This window comes from Monodon monoceros, unplaced genomic scaffold (assembly GCF_005190385.1).
Source record: "Monodon monoceros isolate NGI ecotype Baffin Bay Population unplaced genomic scaffold, NGI_Narwhal_1 Super_Scaffold_10, whole genome shotgun sequence".
Lineage (NCBI taxonomy): Eukaryota > Metazoa > Chordata > Mammalia > Artiodactyla > Monodontidae > Monodon > Monodon monoceros.
The window spans coordinates 41,800,651-41,812,403 of NW_021703766.1; the positions used below are offsets into that span (position 1 = coordinate 41,800,651).

An 11,753-nucleotide genomic window follows, 5' to 3' on the forward strand; every position below is an offset into this window, starting at 1 on the left:
TCTTTCTTTCAACAAATATTTACTGAGTACCTAATATGTGACAGACACTGTTCTAGGCTCTGGGAATTTAATCATGAGCAAGACAGACAGGGTCCCTGCCCCTAATAGAGCTGGCTTCATTATGGCATGGGGTTGGGGAGGGGACAGCTAATAAGCATAGGAGTTAACTTCAAGCTCTGGCAAGCGTATGAGGGGAATAAGAGTAGAGTGACATCATCTGATAGAGAATAATAACAGGTAGAGATGGCAGGAGGAGGCTATTTTGGATGAGGAGGTCAGTCATGAAGGGTCTCTTTAAGGATGTGACATTTGAGAGGAGCCTGCCATGCAGAGAGCAGATGGGGAAAGCATCCCAGGCAGAAGGAACAGCAAATGCAAAGGCCTGAGGAATGAGCTGGCATGGCTGGAATTATGCTAGGTGGTGTTGAAGATGGGGATTCATAGAAGCCAGGACTTGCAGGGTCCCTGAGGGACTTGGATTTTATCTAAGAACAGGTAGAAGGTTATAAGCCAGTCTGGGTGATTTGTCAAAAGAATGGATTTAGTCTCTTCAGGGGGTTTTATTGATCAACTCTCAAGACTGATGAATAAAATAAAAATGCCAATTTGTTGATTTTTAGAAAGAGAAATTATTATCACCAGGAACTCCTTTCTGCATGACCAAAAAATGTTCATCTAGTGGGCAGACATGTGACCAGCCAGATCACAAGTAGAAGTTGGCTGGGGAACATAGAACAAGTGTGTCCTGGTAATCAGTGATTCCAGGCTGAGAGAATCAGGTGCATGAACCTCGGCCAGGTCCACTGGCCAAGATTCTCTCCCAGGAGCCCAGAGTCTGACTGGACACTGGCAGAGCTTGCCTTATTGCTCACTTTTTCCGGTGTTTCTGAGGCTGGCCGGCTTACATCCTCACAGATATATTTTTTCTCAAGCCAAAGACATGTTGGGGTGTGCTGCTGCCTCCTTAGGATGGCTTTGCAAGTGTTGATTTCACCATTTAACTCCCAGAGAGCCTAGGAACAGACAGATAGCATCTTCCTGGTTCTCCCTCTCAGAAAAGGCCTTTTGGTGGAGGTGCCCTGGGTGGGCAGTGGGGACCTGAATGGCGGGAGGCAGCTGTCAGCGGGGAATAGTCCAGGCAAAGGTCCTGAGATGTGGGCAAACCCAACTTATTCAGGGCGTGTGAGAAGGCCTCATAGCTGAGACAAGGTGAGGAGAGGTGACAGCAAAGAGAGGTGTGGCCAGAGAGGCAGGAGGGCCAGGTCACAAAGAGCTGTGGTGAGGGGTTTGGATTTTATTTCAGTCATGATAGGATGCCACTGGAGGGTTTTGCACAGGGGAGTGGTGTTCTGATTTGTGCTACAGGAGGCTCTGTTGCTATGTGGAGGGTGGGCCTTGGAGGGACAGGACTGGAGAAAAGGAGACCACGTGGGAGGCTGGTCCTAAGACGCAGGTGCTGGTGGTGTCTTGGGAGTAGAGCAGTAACGAGAGAGGTGGTGGCAGTGCCTAGATTCGGATTGTGTTATGGAAGAGCCGGCAGGATTTGCTGATTGACTGGATGTAGGAAGTGGGGAAAACTAGCAATGACTCTTAGGTAGACAGCTGTGCTGCGTACTTACTGAGGAGGTCATAGGATTCAGAGTGGTTTTGGCGGGAGGAGAGGGATCAAGAGTTGTACTGACCAGGCTCCCTTTGAGCTGCCTGGTAGGTGTGCAGGGAGAGCTGTCAAAGGTGCATTTAGATATGTGAGGGTGGCAATCAGGAGAAAGGTCTAGACTGGCAAAGACAACTTGAGAGTCTTTATTGTACGGATGGTCTATAAAACCACAGGACCACGTGCAGTCCTCTTAGAAGAAGGGACGAAGCCTGGAACGTGCCACGATGCAGAGGGAGGGGAAGGAGGAGGAGGACGAGACCAAGAAGGAGCTGCCAGCCAGGTAGGAGGAAAATGGAGCAAGGTTGGGGTCGCCAGGGCTGCAGGAGACAGTGATCCAGGAGGAAGGAGACGTGGCATGATGTTGCTGAGAGACTGAGTAAAGTGGAGACAGGTAACTGACCCTTGACTGTGGCAAGATCTGAGTTGTCTGATAAAAGCTATTTTAGTGGAGTTATAGGGATGAACACCTGGTCAGAGTGTGATGAAAGGAGAATAGGAGGTAAGGAAGAGGAGGAGACTGTGATTTTGTTAAAATGGGGAGCAGAGAAGTGGGGCAGTATCTGGAGTGGATGTGGGGCTAAGAGCAGGTGGTTGGCAATGCTGGTTTGTTTGCCAAAGGGAATATCACAGGGGAGAAACGGGGTGATTACTCGAGTGAGGTCCTTGGGAAGAAAGCAAGGCTGTATGGCGCATGTGGTGCTCAGGTGGAGGGTCAGCCTGTGGCAAGAGCAGGTCTTGTGCTCTGACAGCAGGGCAGGCAGGGTGTGTGGGCACAGACACTGGTGAACTGGTGGGATTAGTGGTGAGGGTGGTTGAAATAGATCTCATCTGCTTATGTGTTTTCTCAATTAAGTGAGAGTTGAGATAGCAAAGAATGGGAGATGGTAGGGATAGCAGAGCTTTGAGGATGGGGAAGGTAAAACAGTCATCTTGGAAAGGGAAAAAATTAATTTACGGGAAAACCATGTTTATTGTTTATCTGAAGTTTGCCAGGCTGGCAGAGATTTTTTCCCTCCACTGACCCTTCGTTTCTTAGGTACAGGTGTGAAGTGCTGTAGCAGGAGGGAGGGGTGGGACGTTATATAAAAAGTTTGTAAAGGAGTACATACTGTGCCAGAGCACAGAATCTCAGCAGGGCAGAGAGGAAAATAAGGGCCAAAGCCAACGTTGGACAGTGAGAGGGCATTAGGGCCCTTGGAAGGCAAACCCTCCACCGAACTCTTCTCTTCCTACTAAACAGACTCTAGACAGTTAGAAATCTATGGAGACCCCAAGCCCTATTGCTTCCTCCTCCTTTTGTGGAGCAACAAGTACAAGTGTTAGCCCTGTTGTCCTCTCAATGTTCTTGCAATTACCAAATTTTTATTTGGTACCAAAAGGTGTGGCCTTTTGTATAAGGCCTGCTTGAAACCCCTTTGCGGACAAGTGCAGCCCACCCACACTCACGCAGCCCGGTTCATGCCTAGGTGCCTGAAAGAAGACCCCGCTACCATGTCCCTGCTGCAGAGAAGCCTCGATCCCGAGAAGACCCTGGGTCTGGTGGATGTGCTCTACACGGCTGTGCTGGACCTCACCCGCTGGAGGGCAGGAAGGTTGGTGTCCCCACCCAGCACTTGAATTGGTTCACGTTCAGGTCCACACCTAGGGACAGTGTGACCACTTACAGGGTCATGTGAGAGTACGTCACTGATAGTATGTTAGTAAATAAGGCAAGAAAGGGAACTATTCGGCAACTTTTTTTTGGAATAATTTCAAACTTACAGAAAAGTTGCAAGAATAGTACAAAGAATTGCCCTTTACCCAGATTCCCCAGTGTTAACATTTTTGCCTTCATTTGTTTTATGATTTCAGAGTTAAGTACTTCAAGAGGATTTTAACCCAACTCACATTCTCCTTATGAACTAAGAGCAGAAAAATGTTTAGAAAATTTACTTATATCTTGCATGACATTTATTTATATCTGAAAGTAGCTGACAGTTGCAAGATTATCTCTTTGTGAATTAAATTTAGAACCAGTAGAGACCTTAAACATCTAGCCGTGGGCCCTCCCCATGTCTTCATTCATGAGCCCAGAACAGTGAGGTGACTAATGCAGGGTCACACCAGCCATGACCTGCCCAGCTCCTACCCATGCCCTTTCTATCTCTAGGGCTTTCTTTCAGTACTGGAAAAAAGTACTTGGAAGACTTCGGAAGTAACAACCATCTGTTCTTGGCACTGTCTGTGAATTACTTCCAAGGACAACAGTGCTGCATGGTGTCCCTGGGTCCCGCCCACTCACCCCTCTCTGCTGTGTGCATTTGTCCGTTGACCCTCTGCTGGATCTGCCGGGCTCCCAGTCCCCATCATCCAGGCACAGAGCTGGCCTCTGCCAGTTGCGTATCCCACTCTAGCCATGTTTTGCTCTCCTGTGTTGTGGTCAGAGAGTTTCACTCAAAATCCTCAGGCCAGAAATCTAATGTAGTTTTCACAGCCCTGCGTTAGACATGGTAGATTTTTTATAATAAATATAGATAGTAAGTGCTTAAATTATGTACTTTTAAAACTCTTGGGTGTTTTAAATAAATGAACCTGATAGCAAACAAAGAGGTCTTTTTATTCTTAAAGTCTTTCTTAAATACCAAAGAGATCCATTTCATTGTCCAATTTGTATATTTGTCCTTTTTTTAAATGCATTTCTCTTTAAATAGGGAACAAGCTTTACCCTGCATACAAATCCAGCTTCAAAGGGAGATCTGTGATTTTGGAAATCAGGCTGACTTGCCTTCTGGGAATGGAAACAAATCTTCAGGTGGCCTACAGAAGACCTTCTCCAAACTGACATCCCGGTTCACCAAGAAAGCTTCATGTACCAGCTCTAGCAGCAGCACAAATTATTCCATTCCAAATACCCCTTCCAAAAATATCTTCATAGCTGGGTGTTCAGAAGAGAAGGCCAAAATGCCCAGTAATACTGATTCAAGATTACAAAGCATTTTGAACATCGGTAATTTCCCTAGGACTGCAGACCCTTCACAGTCAGCTCAGAATTCCAGTAATCAGATGGCCAATGGTTTTCTCATGGAGAGGCCTGACAGCTTCGTGCAAGGGGATGATGGCAAGGACGAGAAGGGTATGAACTTACCAACCGATCAGGAAATGCAGGAGGTGATAGATTTTCTCTCGGGCTTTAACATGGGCCAGTCACATCAGGGCTCCCCACTGGTGACAAGGCGTAATTCTGCTGCCATAGCCATGGTGACTGAGCAGAAGGCAGGAGCTATGCAGCCACAGCAGCCGTCACTGCCAGTGCCCCCTCCGCCGCGGCCTCCCCAGGCTAGGGCACACACACCTCTGACACCCCAGCCGGGCCTGGCACCTCAGCAGCAGTCCCCAAAGCAACAACAACCCCAGGTCCAGTACTACCAACACCTGCTCCAACCCGTTGGACCGCAGCAGCCCCTGCCCCAGCATCGGGCTCCTGGGAAATGGGTACACGGCTCATCCCAGCAGCCAACACAACCCATTGGAGCCGGTCTGTCTCCCCTTGGCCAGTGGCCTGGCATATCTGATCTCAGTTCTGACTTGTACAGCTTGGGTCTGGTGAGCAGTTATATGGATAATATGATGTCGGAGGTTTTGGGACAGAAGCCACAGGGACCTAGAAATAACACCTGGCCAAACCGTGACCAAAGCGATGGAGTCTTTGGGATGTTGGGAGAGATTCTGCCTTTTGATCCTGCAGGTATGTGAGCCCCCACCTCTCCACCTTGGGGTTTTAACTTAAATATTATCACCAAAGACTTCATAGGGCCCATTGACCACATCCTTACTTATATGAGGCAGTGACTTAATCCCCCTTTAAAGACCCTTTCTCACTGTCTGATGGCAAGTATTGGACAGTTCCAGCAAAGATAGGAAGCAGTGGTTAGAATGAGTCTGATAAGGTAAGTGGAACTAATTTTCTCACTTTATAGAGGGCAGAATTGAGGCTAAGAGAAGTTGAATGGCTCAAAGTCCCATAGTTCAAGAGGAGCTAAAATGGCTGGCCCTTAGTGGGCTGCTTTTTTCCTGATTACATAACCTGTTCTGTGATTCGTTTTTGCCTAAACTCTAGAACCAGTGAAAGGTAGTAAGGCACCCTCCTCCCTTCATAGAATATAGCTTTTCCTGGCCTAGACAGTGTGAAGATTCACCAGAGTTATCTTAGGAAATTAGAAAAAGAATTTAGAAACAAAACAAAGATAAACTAGGAGGAGGAATTAGTTAAGGATAAAAGTTGTTGTACACCTGAAACTAACATAATATTGTAAATCAACTATACTTCAATTTAAAAAAAAGGGTAAAAGCCAAAGCTAATTAAATTTAAAAGAAAAATATAATAGACATTGTAAATAAATCTAAAGGGTCTTTAGAAGACCAATAAAATAGAGAAACCAATTTATTATAATGCTGATTAAGAGAGAGCAAAGAGAAACAAGATTAGGAAAGAGAAAGGAGACATAACTACAGGTATAGGAGAGATTAAAAGAACTTTAAGACATTATCACATATGATGTGATGACAACATACATAAAAACTGAATGGAAAATGGATTTTTTCCTAATAAAACATACATTACCAAAATTGCACCAAGAAGTGGAAAACCTGCCCGGTTCTATTCCAGGAGAAGAGATTGGAAAGGGAGTTATGAAGCCAACATGATTTTACCGTAAAAACTTTTTATGAGTGTAGATAGATGCAAGAAAATCTAGCAGTGTATCAAAGGAGTTATATCTGGTTTACTTCAGCAGTGTAAGGTAGGTCAGTGTAAGGAACTCTGCTCCTGCACAGTAATCTGTCATTTCAACCACTATGAGAAAAACTCATACAGCAACAGACGCCGTAAAGACATTTGGTAAAAGACAATCCTTAAGCAGCAATTCTTAAGTAGACCCCTCGAAGTAAAACATAAATAGAAGAAAATGTCTTGAATATGAAAGACTTATCTACCAAAAACCAGTAGCAAGCAGTACTTTGTATAGTGAGACAAAAGCGTTCCAGTTAAAATCAAGACCCAGGCAGGGTGGCAATTGCTCCTACCAATAGCGTGTAACTTTGTCTTGAACTTTCTGGCAAATGTAGCAAGACAAAAACTAAGGAGATAAGTGGTATAAGCTTTAGAAAAGAGTAGATTAAAGAGCACGTCTCTTTGCTGGAAATAGAATTTAAAAAAACAAGACTCCTTAATAAAAAATTTCCAGAATTAGTAAGTGAATCTGGTAAGGTGAGTAGATGCAAGGTAAATATATAGAAATCGATTACTTTTTTTCTCTAATTTAGCAAATGGTACATGGAAGTGGAAAATATATTTCATTCACAAGGGCTGTGAAATAGTGTAAGTAAATATAGCACATATTTATATAAATAACCACCAGAAGAGGAGATTCCCTACTAAATGAACCCAGCATTAACTATTAAAGGAAAGAAAGGTTTTCGTGTGTCTTCTCAGAATTCCTCATACTGCTGCTCATGCTCTCCTTGGGTGAGTGGGTGTGGGGAACCCCTGGGGATGTGGGGAAGGGCAAACAGTTCCACCCTGCTATGGAAGAGCAAGCCCACCTGCCTGCCACCAGCTGGGTGGGTGTGGCACATTTTCTCAATTGCTGATAAACAGTGTGCACATTTTTTGACAGTCCTGTAATTAAATCCAGAGTATAAATGGTGTTTGGCAGAATTTTATCATCTTTGATCTCTACTGAGGCCTGAACAGCCTTTATGTCTTTAGCCTAGGAATCCTACTAGCTTTTCCTTCTGGATGTGCCTTTCTGATCTTCAAGTTCTTAATGTAGCTTCCACTCCAAGGGCATAAGGTCTACATAGCCCTTTTTTCAGATTAAGAAAGGGCATTCTGGATGGATGAATTACAGAAGGCACCCTCTCAGGCAGGGGCAGCTAGAACAGAGTGCCCCCTCTGGACAGGCACACACAGCCCCTGCTCTACCCGGTGTGGGCATCTTTGTGCAGTGCACACATGGCAGCTCCCTGAGAGAAAAAGCTAAGAGTGGGATTGAGCCCTAGTGTCTTTCCCAACTTGAAGCTAAAAAGTATACACTGCTGAGTCCTATTCAGTTTGTGACCTATAGATGTTTTCCTACCATATCTTTTTGTTTGACTTTCTCTGAATTTCTCCTATGCTGTTTTTCCTCCTACTTGTACTGCCCTGCACTTCCTTACTCAGTTCTGTCCAGTACATTTCCATCTACCTCTTAATGCATTTTTAAATTTTATCTTCTTCGTTACCACTCTTATTATCTTCAAACTGAATTAGCAGGTCTGCCTTCAATAGCCAGGAAAATACTGGATCAGAGTTGAGCCCAAGGGGGAAGGGCAGATATTCTCCATCTGACCCTGGTGCTTTTATAACCTTCAGCTTATTTCTTGGCTGAAGTCATCATGTGATTTTCTTAGTTTTTAAGTATGTAGCACCACACACTGGAAAGTGTTTTTGTTTTGTTTTGGGTTTTTTTTTGATGTGGACCATTTTTAAAGTCTTTATTGAATTTGTTACAATATTGCTTCTGTTTTATGTTTTGGTTTTTTTGGCCCCAAGGCATGTGGGATTTTAACTCCCTGACCAGGGATTGAATCCGCACCCCCTGCATTGGAAGGCGAAGTCTTAACCACTGGACTGCCAGGGAAGTCCTTGGGAAGTTTTAAAGTAACTAACATTTGTCTTTAAAATTTAGTCATGGCTAAAGCAAACCTTTTTGTTCTCTCTTTGTTTTGTCTTTGTGCACATTCAGCCTGCCCCAGTCCTAGGCATACCCCTTCCTGACAGTCCCTATGCACACACCATACCCCATCTTCAGACCCATGTACTGAAATCCCCATCTCACCGCAGCAGACTGCAAGGCAAATCCTGCAGCCCTCTCTGGGCCACAAGCCTGGTAGCCCGTCACCACTTTTCACTGTGTGTCACCAAGACATCCTCAGAAGGTAGGGAAGAAAACAAGAGGCCAGTTTGGCCCCAAATCTTGTTTATCCCTTTGTCTTAACACAGTGGGTTCAGACCCCGAGTTTGCACGCTATGTGGCAGGAGTGAGCCAAGCAATGCAGCAGAAGCGGCAAGTCCAACACGGTCGCCGCCCCGGCAACCCCCGGGGCCATTGGCCACCCATGGATGATGCCCATCGGACCTGGCCTTTCCCAGAGTTCTTTGCAGAAGGGTGAGTGCTGGATGTGGGAGGGAAGCTGAGTTTGGGACCTGGGTGTTCCCCATGGGGCCTTTGTGCACCCTTATCAGGCAGTTCATTTCTAGGCCCCCACGTGAGAGAGTGGCACATGGTCAAATTCTCAGGAGGTCAGAGTTTTGTGACTGACTGTAGGATGCCAAGTGGCATGTTGTGTCCCTGTGAACACACCATTGGTATAAATTGGTGATTTTTGAGACAGGCTCTTCTGCTCTAGACAAGGATCTTATTTGGTGGTGTTTGTGAAGTAATTGCATGTTTAACACGGTCTTTAGCTGAAATGAGCATGGCTGTGAAACCTGTATCATTTATGGAATGTGATCCTTGTAGCCTACAAAAACCAAAGGTTTTCAGTTCAGTGTATTGAGAGAACTGTGGATTTTCATCATAAAGACATCTGAGGACTGACTTTTTTTTACATCTCTTATTGCTACCTGGTTAATAACTGCACAACTAAAGACCATCTCAGCTTTTTGTTTGGTCTAAAATGAATTTCATCTATAAACCACAGGCTTCTGAGGAGTTTTTAGAAGAAGGAGAGAGACAAGAGACCACTCTTGGGTTGTGAGATGAGTACAGGGAAAAGACTGTTGTTTTAGGGCCGGGGCGGGGGTGAGGGCTGGCCTCGGGCTGTCCAGCCAGTGTCCAGGCTGGCTTCAGGAGGCCCAGAACCAGCTTCTCTCTTTGGCTTTCAGGGATGGCCTGCACAGCGGCTGGTCGGGTGCTCAGGGAGACTCGGCCAGCTCGAGTGACGAGACGTCCTCCGCCAATGGGGACAGCTTGTTCTCCATGTTTTCAGGGCCTGACCTCGTTGCTGCTGTCAAGCAGAGAAGGTATGAAGAAATTTTAAACCAAAGAACAGAGGGGTCTGTAAATGTGAACCACAGCTATTCCTCTTACAAAGTTCAGTAGCCCCATCACTCCCAGTCAGCCGTGCGTGAAAGAGGCAGAGGGCCTCTTCCAGTACTGTCTTGCCGAAGCTTGTGTGGTGACTTAAGTTGGGTTGAGTTTTTGCTGGTAGAACAGCCTCATGCAAGTGGTAGCCCACAATACCAGTATGACAGGCAGGGAGTATTGTGGAGAACCAGGTCTGCTGATGCTGGTCTGTGCCTTACCGGAGGCAGCCCTTTCCGTGGGAGGAGCAGGACCAGGACAACCAAGTTCTAACTGGGCTCTCCAACAGGCTTTGCACCTCCGAACATGGGCCTGGCCCTCTCTGACCCTCTATTTCTTTGTCAAAGGTGGAACTGGATAAAATGACCCCCGAATGGTATTTCAAAGTTGAAAAAAATAGTTACATAGTATATTCAGATCTGAAGTTTTCACAAGTAGTCACAAAAATTAAAATGGGCCCTGAAATAAGAGAAGATTTTGTTTAGAAAGAAATGCAGAGACTGTTGTGGGTGTGATGAAGCAGAGGCCCAGAGGTGGCGTTCTAAAGGACATGGGCAGGAATAGAGAGCATGCACGGTCGCCAGGGCATCGGAAGTCATGCTGTGGAGGGGACAGGGAGGCCACGTAGCATGGCCCTCGTGCCACGGGGCCAGGCTTCACTGGGTAAGCAATGGGGAGCAGGTAGATAAAGATGGAAGGGCACCTGAGTCACTCAGAGTAGGATGCACAGAGCAGTTTCGGTGGTGATGGCAGTGACTGCTGACACAAGCTAGGGTGCATTCTTTGTGCCAGGCCCTGAGGTAAGCATTCATGTACATTTTCTCACTTAATTCTCACAAACACTGTATTTGTTTGCTAGGGCAACCATATCAAAGAAACACAGACTGGGGACTTAACGACAAGAATTTATTTTCTCGTAGTTCTGGAGGCTAGAAGTCTTGAGATCAAGGTGTCAGCAGGGTTGATTTCTTCTGAGGCCTCTCTCCTTTGCTTGCAGGTGGCCGTCTTTTCCCTGTATCCTCACATGGTCTTCTCTCTGTGTGTCTGTGTCCTAATCTTCTCTTATTATAAGGACACTAGTCATATTGGGTTGGAGCTCACCCTAATGACTTCATTTTAACTTAATTAGTTGTTTAAACAGCTTATCTCTAAATACAGTCACATTCTGAGGTACTGGAAGTTAGGGCTTTAGCATTTGAATTTGGGTGGGGGAGGGACACCTTCATTTATTCAGTAGCACCCATCATGTACCAGGCACTGGTGATACAGCAGCAAACAAATCAAAGTCCCCTTCCTGATGAAACTGATATTCTATTGAAGAAGGCCGATAAAAAAATCCCAAATATGTCAGTTTGGATTAGGTGCTATGAAGAAAAATAAAGTAGGGTATGAGGGCAGAGAATGAGGGGAAAGGTGGATTTTCTGTGTTCTGAATGGCAGTCAGGGAGGCCTCTGATGAGCAGAAAGCTGAACAAAATGATAGAGCAACTGGTGAGAAATTGTCAGTGGGGTATGTGAGAGAGAGAAGAATCAAGGGTGAGATGCAAGTTTTTGGCCTGAGCATCTGTGTGAAAGAGGGCGCCGTGGACTGAGACACGGAGGACTGTAGGAAGAGCAGGACTGAGCCTTGGAAAGATCTGAAGACTTCTGTTTTAGGCACAGGAAATTAGAGAGGCTGACTAGACGTCTAGAAAGGCACTTGTAGCACCACCTCTGCAGAGGCTGCTGTCTGCACGTAGCAGCGCTGATAGACTGGTTTACTTGGCTCTCTGCCTGCTATGCCTGCCCTTTTCATTCAACATAATAACAGACATTTTTTCATGTTAGTAGTAAAATTAACAGCCTTTTGTTTTGTTTTTGTCACCTGTCCCCAGTGCATGGTAAACAGTCAGTCTGTATGTGTTGAATAAATTAACAAAAGGCTGGGGCTGGTGGACTCGGTAGCTGAAACAGCCAGTGCGTCTTCACGCCGCCACCTCTGCCCCAGCCCA

The 11,753-nt window shown here is 45.8% G+C and overlaps 1 protein-coding gene across 6 annotated transcripts in view; it reads left to right on the plus strand.

Moving 5' to 3' along the window:
* Nucleotides 1-11,753, plus strand: part of KIAA0355 (KIAA0355 ortholog) — a 74,948-nt gene that overhangs the window by 61,034 nt on the left and 2,161 nt on the right. For 5 of the 6 annotated variants that reach the window (XM_029240397.1, XM_029240360.1, XM_029240380.1 and 2 more), the window contains 4 exons: nt 3,124-3,249; nt 4,348-5,381; nt 8,679-8,844; nt 9,564-9,701. In XM_029240397.1, the coding sequence (XP_029096230.1) occupies nt 3,124-3,249; nt 4,348-5,381; nt 8,679-8,844; nt 9,564-9,701 (1,464 nt within the window). The other variant, XM_029240408.1, reaches the window with a different exon arrangement.